At 40.0% G+C, this 15,069-nt stretch overlaps 1 protein-coding gene across 11 annotated transcripts in view; it reads left to right on the top strand.

The window, feature by feature from the left end:
* Positions 1 to 838: 838 nt before the first annotated feature.
* The window catches only part of ptprk (protein tyrosine phosphatase receptor type K), a 107,327-nt gene continuing 93,096 nt past the window's right edge, over positions 839 to 15,069 (top strand). For 9 of the 11 annotated variants that reach the window (XM_080882436.1, XM_080882428.1, XM_080882432.1 and 6 more), the window contains exons 1-2: positions 839 to 1,160; positions 7,515 to 7,538. In XM_080882436.1, the coding sequence (XP_080738562.1) occupies positions 1,079 to 1,160; positions 7,515 to 7,538 (106 nt within the window). In that variant the 5' untranslated portion in view covers positions 839 to 1,078. The remainder of the gene's footprint in view (positions 1,161 to 7,514; positions 7,539 to 15,069) is intronic. The other 2 variants (XM_080882435.1, XM_080882431.1) reach the window with 1 other exon arrangement.

Genomic DNA, 15,069 nt, shown 5'->3' with positions numbered 1-15,069 from the left:
TTTTTCTCTCCACTCCTTCAGTTCTTTTCTTCACTTGTAGTCAGATCAGTTCTAGTTAAAATGAAAATAAAAGCAACAGCTAGATTACATAAAAGTATTTAAATAAGGCAGTGGGAAACATGCTTGACATTGTTATGACTCTGTGTGTGTTGGTACTGGCGTTACTCATGTTGTGCAGACCTAATCTGTTTGCGCAGTCCAATTGAGAGGACCCGACTCATCTGTTGGGACAAAAAGAAGGCTGAAGACTCGGTTTAAGGTTAGAGACCTTAGTTTTAGGATTAGGGCACGACTCCGGGAAAATTAATGCACCGTCCCCTCTCTCTCTCTCTCTCTCTCTCTCTCTCTCTCTCTCTCTCTGTGTGTGTGTGTGTGTGTGTGTGTGTGTGTGTGTGTGTGTGTGTGTGTGTGTGTGTGTGTGTGTGTGTGTGTGTGTGTGTGTGTGAGCGAGAGAGAGAGAGAGAGAGAAAGAGAGCGAGCCAGAAAGTTTGCCAGAAAGAACATAAAAGGTCAAGTAGATGATAAATCAAGTTAATTTTCTTTCTTTTTTAATCTAAAATTTAATCGTAGCTTAATGGCATGGGGGTCATAAACATGTCACCAATACTGCAGAGTTATAACATAATACTATAAAGTAAAAAAAAAAAAAAACCCTCAATCTGCATATGCTAATTACTTATAAAATAATAGAAAATAATAGAAAACCAGGGTGCTGTTGTTACATCGTTTCTATTAATTCCTTATTTTTTATTTTTCAATAAACTCCCGATTTGTGACGTCACACATTTTCTCTGCTGAGCTCGCCCTCCCTGCCTCTCTCTCTCTCTCTCCCTCGCGCTCCCTCACTGCACTCCGCGTGAAACAAAGTGTGGAGTCCGCGAGAGCCCGTAGGAAGCGAAAAGAGAGAAAACGGGGAGAGAGAGAAAAAAGAGAATGGGGCCGCTGAATTCATCACAACAGGAGGAATAATAACCCGCTGAAGAAATAGATAAAGAAGACTGGAGACGGAGAAAAAAGAAAAAAAACTTTCAGGGGGGGAGAAACTGTTACAGACTCTCGCACGGCCACGGCTTTAAACATGGATACACTCTTCTCTGTATTCCTGGGACTCCTGCTTCTCTGTTCGATAGTTGGTAACGTCTCTGGCCAAATACCGACAGGTAAGAGGAAAAAGAAGAAGAAAAACACGACAGTTTGAAGTGGTTTGTGTTGTGTCGTGTGTTAGAAGAAAAAGTTTAGGCGACAATTTCTTTTTCCTCGTTGGTTTAAGCTCATAAATTCCAGACAGGTGTGTTTAGGTGTGCGAGAAAAGTTAGCCTCGGTGTTGAAAATGCACCGTATCGCCTGTTTTATCACATATGTGGGCTTTTTAAATGTCGGCGGACGTGGAAATGGTCATTTTCATGAGGTGGAGATGCCTTTTTGACATTGTTAAAATGTGAAATGCTCACTTCGTCGCACGCAAGTCGCCTGTGTGCGACGCTTTGAATGCAGCCCATTTAAAGCCTTGTTTGCGCTCTCTTATATGAACAAGTAATCTCACTCATAACCTGGATCGCCAACTCTTATCTTAAATGCCTAAAACTTAAGTTGCTGCATTTCTGCTTGGCTCTTCGCATCGCAGGTCTTCAGACCCGAGAGTTACTATGCCTCTGATTTACGAATAAAAGGAAGCATTGCATACATTTGCAGTTATGAGCAAGTAGGATTAAAGTGGAAAGATTTCACATTTTTTGCGCTGAGCATCGTTTATTCCTGTAGATTTCAAGCAGAGCCGAGCTTGGCCGTGAAGCAGTGCAGTCTCGCAGCGCATGAATGGAGAAAAAAAGTTCCTGTGTGCCCGGACATCACTGTATAATAATATTTATGTAGCAAGACAGCGTTGATTTGTACAACCTTTATTAAAAGCCTGGTGCACTTTGCTGTTTTTCCATCTCGTGACACGCTAATGTGTCACCTTAATTGCATGTTGGATTGGTTTGTTTTGATCTTTATCGTCCTTAAATGCTTGCGAGCTTTTTATTTAATATCACCCTGCGCTCTGTGATGTGTTAAAAGTACTTTCTAAAGGAGCGTTGCTCTTTTGTTCCAGCCAGCGGACAGTTGGGTTTGCGAGCGCCACGAGCTGCTGGCGCTTTGCAAACCAAATGAGCCGCTTCATCTCCAACTTTATTCTCGCTGCATGCAATCAAACCTAATGGTTGGGAATACAGTCTGCACGTCGATCGCATGTTGATAAAGAGGGGTATTGCTTTTTGGCATTGCGTGAGTGAAGAGATCAGACTGAGATACTTTTTCGGTAACTGGTTTCTGGTTACCACATTCATCAAGTTACGCGTGATTTTTGCGAATTGCCCGAAACTTCCCATCAAAACGGTCACGCGCAGAGTGCGATACTTTAAACCTCGTTTTGCGGGGGATGCGTTGGAAGACCACCCCTCTGCTTGACTTCGGGACTTGAGTTTAAACAGTAACCCGCAGCGCAGTGAGCCTTTGAAGCTCTTTTGTCCGTCTCGCCTGCAGAAACACGTATGCACAGGAAAAACGCTGCAACAGTGCTGCTCGCCACGTTTGGGACGATGCTTTTGCAAGTCGCCTAAATGAACTCGCGGAAGTTATCCGCTGTTACAAAACAAACAAACGACTCCTCGAGCTCCGAGAAACCAAACTCCTTACGTTCTCATTGTAATCGCTCGATCTCGTACCTGTTTGCGTTTTATTTCCGCATTCAGCCGTTGCTCCACTCTCATCTCCGACGCGCAGAGAGGCAGGAGAGGCTCACACAGCTGTTTGAAAGCTGACCTCCAAAATCACAACCATACATTAAAGTTACAGCAAAGAACACATCACGCGCCACACATAAAATCACAATTTTACGCTCCAGTGTTCACAATAGCCCTGTTAATGATTTGCATTAATATTACACATTAATTCCAGCTTCATCTGGGGAGGTTTTATTGCCTCCACCCCTCCTCTTTCCCACCCTATACCCGCCCCCCCCCCATACCCCCCCATTGTCATTTGGTCCTCTGGGTAACAAATGTGTGGAATTTCTCTGAGGCCTCTTTGGGAATTTAAGTGCTGTTAATTTGCAAGTAAATACTAGTGACTGGATGCCGCTTCACAGAGACGTGGGCTATCATTAGCGTGGAAAAGGGGATCGGAAGGAGAACTTTGGCTTTGTTGTAGAAAAAGAGCCACATATTTAGTGATAAAAGCATGCAAATGTGAGAATAATTGTAGCAAATCAGTACAGGGAAAATTAACAGGCACACTTTTTACTAAACATTCATATGTCTCCATGTATTTTCTGTACCAGCTAACCATACAAAAAATTTAGGTAACATTTAAGTTAACACCGTTCAGCTTGTGTAAACTTATCACTGGCAGCATTTTTATGCACCGGTTTAATAAAATCTCCAGCCAGTGATGCAGATAAGGTTTGCAGGCTGATAACTAATACAGCCATTATGACTTGGCACTGAGAAAAAGCAATAATTATAAGACCAAAAGTTAGTAATGAAGGAAATGTGTGTTTGGGTGCTACACTCATATCACTGACAAGGACAAGAAATATTTGTGGCAAGTTTTTAAAACCATCCATTAAGCACTAAAGAAGTCATTTTCAGTCCGCGCTGAGATGCATTCTCACTAAATTTGTCTCCTTTCAGTTTTTTAATCTATTCTAGTTTCCCAATTAGAAAGTCAAACTGCAAGTTAAAGCATTTCTCTAAATCTGCCTGTCTCTTGCCTCTTCTTATCATTTTTTATACACAGTTTTGTTTTGGCTAATCACTTACAAAGTCAGTGTAATAAATCTGAACAAGCTGTCTTTACAAAGTCAGTAACCGAGTTTATGTTAATTTTACAACTTTCTAAATCTGTCTCCTCTCTGATCGAGTTGTGACACAGATTTTAGGCGTCTTTAATCTTAATGAAGTGAAATAATTGTTTTCCATCACTGTCTCCAGACGAATTAAAAGGCTGCCAGTGCCACTGAACACAGCATCTGAGCTGGTTTAATTAGAATTGCAAATTATTTTAGTATTTCGAACATTAGAACCAAGTTAGTTTAATTATAATTACTTTTCCGCCCCATTTAGGAGATGAAATAAAATTGTGTGTTTTAATAGAGAAAGGTGAAAGAAATGGAAGGACAGTGAGAAAGAGAAGAGGAGGGGGACAAATAAGAAACCATTGGTTTTTGGCCGTGGGCATCTCCTCCACTCAAGAGACTGTGAAAACGGCAGAAGGGAGTGTGTGTGTGTGTGTGTGTGTGTGTGTGTGTGTATGCGTGTGAATCACTGTGTGTGTCTGTCATGTCTCGTGTATGTGTGTGGTGCAAACGTGTGTGTCAATTCATGTGTTTTGCTGTCGCTTACAGAGAAGGAGGGAGGCCGATGCTTTTAAGCCCTCCGGAGTACAGTGGTACAAAAGACGAGCATCTGAAATGTTTGCTTCTCATTTCGATTCATGTGAAAATGCCTCCTCATTCTACTCATGCCATGTAAAATGGCGCCAAATCAAAGGCTTTTTTATTTATTTCTCGTTAAAAGTAATGCCTCAGTCTGCAGTCCTTCAGATCCATCTTAATGTCTTCTCCACAAATGAAACGTCCCTTTGCTTAGAGCTAATCTGTTTCTACGGATTTCAATTTAGTGATAGATTTTACAAAATCCATTGCTTTGAAAGTGGCTGGCTCATTTCTTCAGCTGTTTGGGGAGGAAGTCTGTAAAATGTAATTAATCTGCTGAGAGAATTCATTAGCTAATCCCTCATTAGACTGTGTGCGTGTGTGTGTGTGTGTGCGTGAGCATAAATGAGTTTGAGGGTTAAGTGTGTACAGTGGGTGAAAGTTTTGGGCACTTTTGCAAAATAAAATATAAAGAAATTCTTGTTTACATGAGTTTATGCAGACGTATTCAAGAGGATGTGACAGCGTGCAAAATAAACAGAGCGCTATTTGCACTGATAAATCGTGGCAGGTTTCTTTACTTTGAAATGACTCTCACTGAAGCTCCCTTTCTGCTTTGGAAAGGTACGTTGTTTTGATGTAAAAATTTGTTCTTCGTCAAGAACTGAAGTTTCACAAAATGCTGTACTTTACCTAAAACAAGTTGAAAATGTAACTGTACAGTTTAACAGTTTAACACAACTATTATTACACAGGCAGAATCAAAATATATGAACAAAGTTGTTTTTTCCTTTTTTAATGCTCTGTATGTGGAAGTGCGGGAAATGTTTGTGTGTTTTGCACACTGATTGACTCATTGCTTCCCAAAAGAGGATGGCATTTGATTTCTTGTTTTGTTTTGTTTTTTTAATGAGTATATTTTTCTTCTCTGATCCACTGTGACCAAAGGGGTATATAAACAGAGAGAGACTAGCAGCAAAGCAGCAACCGGAGACCATAAAATGCCAAAGAAATTCTGCAGCTTGTAGTGATGATGCCATAATGTCAAAGTGAAATAACTGCAAAGAGGGTGGATACTGAGTTAGACTTTGCTCAACTTAAAACACAAAGAAGTGACTTTAAAAGGAAAGTTTGTATTTTTTGAAAATACAAACTTTTGACTGCAGTCGTGGGCTATATCAGTTGTTATCTGTGGTGTTCATAATGCAATAATAAGCAGATGAAAATAGAGACTGGTTACTGATTAGTGTCACTAACTTTCTACACTTCTTATCCATTTTTAGAACTTCATAACGCAAAACCTCCACAACTATGTCTGTTTAAGATGACAAATATAATCCCACACAATAATTTGTGACATAAACAGTTTGTATTGGCAAAAACTGTATATTTACATTGTATTGTATTGTATGACATGCTGGTCAGGTAGCATATCCTTGGATATGTTGCCAGTCTACTTTCCATTAACAGCTACTCAGCTGCTCAAGTTGATTTGACTTGACTCTGTTTCCGTCGTTTTCCATTACATTTGAGTAGCACCTCAATGAGGGAGGTGTTTTTATAGCAACGTGAACCAAAAGTTCAGGACATTGAGACGATGGTACTCCTGCTGCTAAACCGATGGTAAATGTCTGCACTTTGTCATTCAACCACGGCGGTGGTTTATAGCGATTTCCCTTGTTGCTGGGTCTCAAAAATGGCAGGTTTCTTGTAAAGGACTCCGCCTCGTGAGTCATCCAGCCACTCCGTGGCCAATCAGTGGCATGCAGTCTGTTGACGTCACTTTTTTGGCTTGATGTTTTTGGCATCAGGTACTACCACATAAAGGAAAACTCTGAAAACCGAGTTAAGTTGAGCTGAGCTGAGTAGGTACTACTGAAAAAGAGACTATAGAAAAGACAACCATTCATGATCACATTCACGCCACGGCCAATTTAGAATTGCCAATTCACCTAACACACGTGTTTTGGGGCTGTTGGAGTAAACTGGAGTACTCAGAGAAAACCTACAGTAGATTAAATAATGTCATAAAGAGGATTGAGTCTTAAATACTGGGTCGTGATGGGTTTAAATCACCAATCAAGCAAAGAAAGCGAACCAAGAAAGTGATAGCGCTCCACTGGAAACCAAGACAGGCAGCACATTCAACACACATCCCAAATCCCTGAAACATCACATCCCTGATGAATGATGATGCTAGTCCTGTATCATCAATCTCTGCTCTGCCCTGTTTGGCTCTGGTCACAGCTGTTGGTACAAGGGGGCCTTGAAAAATGCTGCTGCCTGACACACACACACACACACACACACACACACACACACACACACACACACACACACACACACACACACACACACACCCTTATACACATGGCTGGCTAATGACAGATTAAGTAATCAACACTCACAGCTGATTAATTACATTACAGTGCATGCACAAGCACACACCCTTTGCCTCACACTCACACAGCCAGATGAGCAGCCTCAGCACCAGTTGTGCATTTTAGTGTGTAGTGATAATGATATATGCAACAGAGATATGACTTGTGTGTGCATGTGCATAAAGGAGTGAGAGATTGGTGCAAGTGGTAGCAGGTGAAGACAGTCTTGACTTTTGGAGTTCATGGGGATTAGTTGAATAAGAGGGTGAAGGCAGAGGTTGGGTGTGTTTTGGATAAAGTTTAAAGTTTGTGTGAACTTGTGTTAGTTCAGACTTGTTCTTTCCTTTGCATTTTTTAAACAGATTGCATTCAACTGTGTTATTAAGGTTACAAATCATTGTTGGAGTGTAGCTGCTTATATATGATTCCTGAAAGCATTGATTTTGTTGCTGCTGCTGTTGAACAGGGTGGATGCAAAGCTGAAGAAAGTCATGGGGCAATATTGGATTACTTCATTCTTGCTTTTCTTGAATATATATATTTTGTTTAGTTAGATAAAAGCAGAAGTTTATCCAGAATAGACCAGAAAAACGCGTAAAGTGAGAAAATTGCTGTCAGAACAACATGTAATGAAAATCTCTTTTGTGTTTGTGAACCCGTGCATGCTTTCCAACCTAATTCTGTGCTGTTATTCTCTGCTTTGCTTCTATTGGATCCAGCTCACATGGGGCGCGCTGAGAAGGGTGAGTTACGAGTCGCCAGCCGAGCTTCATCTTTCATGGTTTTAATGTTGTCGTAACTCCCCCATAGCTCCACCTTAACGCAGGGTTCCCTTTTCATTGTGTAGACATTAGTTGTAGTGATGTTGCTTTGTTTTGTCATCCATTGTCATCCCATCTTTTAGCTACATTACTAATCATCCCATTTACTAATCATGGGCTAAGTGCTTGTCAATTATTTTAGCGTATTTAATCAAACTCACCTTGACATGGCAGTAGAGCTTTCTTTGGGTTTTTATTTTCCTGACCTTGATAAGCCAGCATTAAAGTACTGTAGTAGTATTTGGACCTTCCTCAGTATGAACATGTTTGAAGAACTCTGAACCATTTGATTCAATGTCAGATAGTTTCAATGTTTCATAAACCTTCAGCTCATGTCTAGTGTTATTTTGCTTGTTAAAAGATTTCTACAGTGACAATCCTGAATCGATTAAATATTTGAAGCACTCTTGTACTGGTATGCTGTCACCCGTCTTTGTGACTCTGCCAACCTGGTTGTCAGTTAATCTATGTGCCATTTGTCTCTGTGTCTCTCTTCCTGTGCTTGTCTGTCTGTGTAGCTAGACAGCTGTCGGGAGGTTTGAAGTTTCCAGGTGCTATTTGTTTAGTTGAGCCTGCTTTTTAATAAAAGAGCTCTGAGTAACTTTGTTCCTTCAGTAGCTAAACACACCCTTCTCTTCTCTTCTCTTCTCTTCTCTTCTTAATAAGGGAGTTGTCCTTTGGTTGTGAAGGTTACAAGTTTGTAAGATATGCTACACACTCTTCACACTGCAGATAGATAGATAGATCATTTTGTAGAGTGCCACTTTAATCAATCCCTGAAAACTAACGTAGGAATGCTATGTTCCAATGCAGACGTTATTCAGTATAAAAATAATAGAGACCAATCGGATGCCCAGTGGGGTAGAAATACTGTCAAATCATATTAAGGAGTACAAGTTTTTTTAAATGGTTTTGGCAGATTCTACATCTACTCTGGCAGAATTTTGTAGATTTCACTGAACTTAGGCCCCAAGTGAAGAATATTTGTTATAACGGATTAGTAAACTGCTGGTTCATTGGAGGTGAGGTAATGGTTGTGTTGTCATAATAGTGTTAGCATTTAACATTTACGATATACTGTTTAATACTTGAATGTTGCTGAAATGGGAGCTTTACTGACCTCTCCTCTCAGGTGTCAGATGCTTTGCCAAGTTTTGATGTGCTGCTGTTCAGGTGTGCCTGTATGTTGCTGTGTGAGGTGAAGATAACATTGTTGGTATCGATACTTTTGCAAACAAGTGTCTAATCAATCGTAATTTTAGTATCAGACCCTTTTCAGGGTCCTCACTCGATTGTGCAAACATTATATAAATACAATTTTTGGCACAAATAACAGAGAGTCTTGATTGTGAGACATGATGCTTTGTATTTGTTTTCACTTTTCAGGAATGTATTTATCCTCTAGCAACAAAACTGATTACATTAGAAATTAAATGCTCTTTTCTAATGTAATCTTTATTGTTGCTCACTTTAAACTTCCTGGCAACATGAAGGCAAAGTCTGTAGGCCTTAGGCTCAGATCATAGTTGTGCTCTGTTATTATATTGTATTATATATTATATTATATTGTTAATGGTAGTAATAATTCAAAGTCAGAGTCCTTTGTAATGAAATGCATATAGTAACATATTCAAGCTTGTCATGGTTTGGTTTTTTGCTTTTCAGGGTCACTCCTGTATGAAGCACCTTTTCCCATTTCCCAAGAAGACTCATTTAAATTTTGGAGGTGGTTTTTGGCAAGGCAAGGGTCTTTAAAGAAAGGATTGTTCATTAACTAACTCTTAATTATAAGTATATAGGTGGCACTGAAGTACAGTTATAAGGTTACAAACTGATTATGGCATGTTTCACTTTGGGGTGGAAACTTTACAGCAAATCTCCACTGTTCCTCTTGTCACAGTGACCAGTTCCCGCCTTTCATGTTCAGTAAATGTTTAATGATCCAGTCAACCCACTGAGTCTGGGATTTCCCGATGACTCTCGGTTAAAGTGTAACCCATGGTCTTAATCTGGCACATTTTAAGTTCTCAACCTCTCTTACTTCTTAGTGTTAGTTTATACAACAGTTAGTTATCTTCCCTAAAAAATGTAAAGTAGTTTTGTTATCTTTTATGCTTTATAAGAAAAACTTAAGCTATGTAAACAAAGTATATTTAATGAGACAGACTTTGCTTAAGGCCGCAGTTAACCTGTACTTTGAGTAGATGTGACAGCCCAACTTTGTGTGTGTTATGCATGAATATGCCAACCTTCAGGTGGATGGGATAGCCAAAGGGCTCCTGTGTGTATGTGCCTGTGTAGCTCTGGGGCCTGGCAGAAGTGGTTTCTATTATTCCAGTTATGAAGACATCTGTCATGAATGCACACACAGGAACACACAAATGCACACAAAAGTAGTCATAAGCCGTCAATGTGCAATATTCCATGAAAGGCTTATTGCTTATCTGTGTGTATTATCTCTAGGTAAAATCCTACGGGATACTCTGCTACAATCATTTTAACAATATGTCCTAAAATTATAGAGACATGTTTTCACTGTCCTCAAATTCATTTCCAATAATTCTCCTCCCTTCTGTAAGCTGATTTCAAATCAGAAGTTGGAGAAGGCTTTTGAGATATTTAAACCTTCCCTTACATGTTTGTGTGTGAATCAATGGCTTACAGATAGACGACCAGTCCATTAAGATTATCATCTCCATCCCTGACCATGTATCTTCACATCCCCACACTGCCGCTCCTCTGTGTGAACAGAGATTTCAATCTTCCGGGAGATATTCCCGAGCTATTTTTTCCCTCCAAATAGTGGTACACAATGTTTTTTTTCCCCTGTCAAATCTGTCTGTCTGCCACTCTAATCTGACATTTAGTCTGTCTGTCTGCCTGCCAGCCTGTGTGTGTCTCTCCTTACTGCAGATGACTGTAGACACATGGTCAGCGTGACAGTGACTGCGTATACACATCATACAGTCAATCATGCTAACAGACAGACTGTGTGTGGGAGTCTGAAGAGAGACATTTAAATGTTGAACATCTGTCTGTCTGTCAGTTTTCTAGCTGGGTCGTGTTAGCCTTGTTTTTCAAAATATCGCCTGTGATAAAGTGATATGCTAATATTTACTCTTTACATATTTTACATACACCCGTTATCATTACTCTTTAAAGGAAATTATTCTAAAACTACTGTATAAAACTTCATTTGTATAAGGAAAATCAAACTCTGCAATTAAGTGGGCGATAAGTAGGTGTCTCCCAACCCTTTAATGTCTGCAGTCATAATGCTTTCGCTATCTTGTTTAGAAAGATATTCTGCAGAAATCTGAGCCCAAGGGCAGACAAATTAAGTTAAATAGAAATGATGAAACATTTAATTACCGGTAAGCAATGAATAAATATCAAATGAAATGACAGAAAAATTTATTACGTTGTGGTTGTTTAAGCTTTTTAACAAGCTAAAATGACCAATTTTTACCATCTTAAAAGTGAGGGTTTGCTGATTTCTTTGCTTTGTAAATTGAATGTCTTTGGATTTTGCGAATGTTAGTTGCACTGCAAAGATGTTGCCTAGTGATGGACATGTTTTTCCTAGCTTCTGACATGTAATACAGTAAATCTGTGGCTTTCATACCTTTTCACAACCCTGCTCTTCCATCAGACATGTCACATTTTGAAAGGACTTTTCATGAAGAGGGTGTATAAATATAGCAAGCGAAACCAATGTACTCATGGGTGCAGACTGGGTATCACTTGATGGATATCAGAATCAAAAAACCAATCAATACATTCCCATCTCTAAAGATTTGAATTTCGGAACCTTTGTATTGTAATATACTTTTATAGTTGCCAGATTGCTCATGTTTCTGCCACTTGTTGCTGTGGCAGTGAGCATTGTCAGCACTGACTCTAGTAAAGTGTAACCACACTTTCGAATGTTTAATTCTCTCCACCATTGACACTAATAGCAGTGCATCTGTGTATCTTCTGCACTGTTCTTCAGCATATCAAAGAGAAAGCTGACCCTGCCTAATGCAGCTTCTATTGCGAAGAGCAGAACTGAAATGTTGGAGCTTTTCTGTACTTTGGTCTTTCACAATTTAGCACCGGGTTCTGTTACAGTACCCATAAAATCAACCATAATGAAGGCACACTAAACTGTGCTCTTCACAAAAATCTTCTATGAGCAATTACAATTTAAATGCATACTTTTCAGGGATTAGAATCTGTAAACATAGCACTGTATTAGTGTCGTATATCAAAATTAAGCTATGCAGCAACTCCAACAGCTATAACTGAGAGGAGCCAGGGCTGCCTGCTGAGTTTCAACCTCCTAAAGGCCAACCTTTTGAGATTTATATGTATGCATTCATGAAACTAAACAATAGTTTTTCCACGGTTTCCATATATTGCAGGCTTAAAACATCCATTGAGACCGTTACTCCCCCAGGCATTTGTTAGTGTTTGAGCACAAGTGAGCAGCGCCGATTCATCTGTGGCAACCTCTGATCATGAGTTCTGCTGATTCGATTACAGAACTTTACCTCTCAGAACAAATAATGTGGCCTTTCGCTGGAAGAGATAAAAAAGAAAAGGTAGTGCAGTGAAATTCCCAACGGACAGCTTCAGAGCAACACAAAATGAAGAGCTCCAAAATAGGACATGCAAGGTTTTCATTGGGAAGATGCCCTGAAATTCTTATTTAAGCTGATGTTCCCTCACATACACATATACGCACTCCGCTGCGATGCGGATACTATGCAGACTCCACCGTGTCTGGTGAAGTCAGAACAAACTCAATCAGTTTAGTCAAACAAGCTCTCTCGCCTGTTCTCACGGAGCATTTCCAAGTAAGCCTCTATCCGTAAACTCTATCCTAAAGCTTCATTTACCTCCCTACCCCCTTTGGAATTTATGGCCCACTAACCTAAACAGAGTAACACAACGTTTATCAAACCCTACCCCCTCTCTGCCCCCCCCCCCCCGACACACATACACACACACTTTCTTTCCCTACCCCTGACTTCTAATCTAATGCCCCCTTCTTTACCCCCCTCTCTCCCATCTCTCCTCCTCCCTACTTTTCCAGTTCCCATGTTTCCCCCATAACAAGAGAAAGGGTGGGATTTCCAAATCCAGACCAAATGGTGTTGTATTACATGGGATAAAGTGTGTGGATTCTATTTAAGATGGAAATTTCAGTTGTTATGTAGTTATCCTTACTTAAACACTTGAACAATACTGGACTGATTGGAAAATAAAGGTAAAATGATATTTTTGGAGTCAGTTTAAAGCGAATTAAGTGATTTTCGCATCAAAAATGCTGTTTCAACATTTCACTTCACTTGTCAACCTTGTCTTAAAAACTCCACACATTGTTAAAATCACTTACACCTGTCAAGAAATAGTTAAAAAAGGCCCGTGTTTTGCATATTCATCTTTATATTGATTTTCCCGAACATTAAAGGCACAAGCATGTTTCATTTCTCACCATATAAAGCAGCAAAAACAAAGAAAAAATCCCCAGTCTAGGCTAAATGGGAGCTCATTTGTCTGATAGACAGCTAAGTTAAGATCATTTGTGCAATGAAAAAAGAATGAAATGGCAAATGCATTTTCTCTCCTCTCTCCTGTTCTACATAACATATACAGACTTGTAAATGTTTTCTTTTCAGCTTTTAGCTAAAAACCCCAAACAGCAACTTTGCACACTTTGTCAGTTTATATTGCCGATGTATAAGATGTATCTATGGTTTTATCTGATGGCTCAAAAGTTGAAGTACAGATTCTTCTTTACAGTGTTATGCTGCCACGAAACATTCTCAAGGTCTCTCTCTCGCTCTCCTTCTTTTTCTGTGTCTCACTATCTCTCTCACCCACTTTCTGGAATGCTTTTGTTAGTGTTTTCTCTCCTCTCTGTTTTCAGTTCAGCCAGATTTACTCTGACTCAAGCTCACACACACACACACACACACACACACACACACACACACACACACACACACACACACACACACACACACACACACACACACACACACACACACACACACACACACTCTAAATATAAGTCCTTGTAGAAGAAACTGTCCGTTTGTATTAAGTGGCTAGGTTAACTGTCACTATGTCTGTGTTGGGCCAAAGGTAAATAAAGTGTGTGTGTGTGTGTGTATAAAACTTGTGTGTGTGTGTGTGTGTGAGTTAAGCGAGCTGTCTTGTTGGAGTAACGGTTAGCAGATACAGAGCTACCTCCCCATGACATAAACTGTCTCTTACACTCAACCTCAGGGACGCAGACACACACACACATGCGCACATGCACACAATTGTATGTTAACACACAGCATTGCTTTGTCTTGTAGGGTTAGTTCCTCACTACAAAGTGAAGCTAAGTGCAGGTTTGATACAGAACTACAGCTGTCTGTGCACGATCATTTGTGTATGCTTATGTTTTGCGGTTTACATGGATTTGTTGAATAAAAAAACTCATGACTTTCTTTACGTTGTGTGCTCGGGATTCATCAGTTGGATACAGTACTTGACACCCTCGTTTATTTTTAACATGTTTTCCCTGAGATTCCATGTAGTCTTTGTGGATTTGTTTTCTTCCTGTTCAACTTCATTCAAGTTCATGCAAGGGACAAAGTCAACCAAATTAATCATTTTTGTGGAGCTGATTGAGTTTGTGCATATTTGATTGTTGGCCAAAAAAACACTCGTGTTGCTACTTTCTTTTTGCATACTTCTCTACAAAGTGTGACATACAAACTCTTGCTCAAAATGCAGTGATTATACATTTGCAGTCATTTTTAAGCAGTTTCATTGGCTAGGAGGCTGATCTGAAACAAACAGACATTCTTTATGGAGAATCTGTGTAACTGGCTGAAATCTAATCAGCTGAAGCAGAAGAGGGTCAGTCCTTCTTTGTGGTTGTCAGAGAAAAAAAAACATTTTAAAAGAGTATTTTGGGGAGAGTTCTTTCAAACTGGATTTTTTCAGGTTTAGGATGTGACTGTGCAGGAACTGTGGCAGGTTTGCCTTTGAACAAAGAGCTTAACCTCACTGATTGTGGCACTGCTGCAGGGGTCAAGAGTAAAAAGCATACTTAAAGTGGGACAACTCCTCCGTGTGCTGCTGTGTGAATGTAGTCTTACTACAGAACTACATGTCTGCTAAATGCAGCTGTTCCCTGGACAAATAAAGGTTAAAGTCAAGAAATGAGCTCACTCTGCCTCTGTGCCTCTTCTTCTAATGTTTGCTCTCTATCACACACCGTCACACAGTTACATGCACACACACACACGCTCCAAAGCCTCACATACCTCTGGACGCAGCGAGAGAGCGAGTCAGCCACATGTGGTTTCGGTTAGCCGCACTTTCCCCTCACGCTGGCCCCAAACTAACCGCTTCTACTTTACCATGGTCAAGTACATGTGTATATCTCCCATTTAGTCTATACGGC

This window comes from Rhamphochromis sp. 'chilingali', assembly GCF_963969265.1.
Source record: "Rhamphochromis sp. 'chilingali' genome assembly, chromosome: 5".
NCBI classification, from domain to species: Eukaryota; Metazoa; Chordata; class Actinopteri; order Cichliformes; family Cichlidae; genus Rhamphochromis; species Rhamphochromis sp. 'chilingali'.
This window is presented reverse-complemented; position numbering and strand designations above follow the sequence as displayed.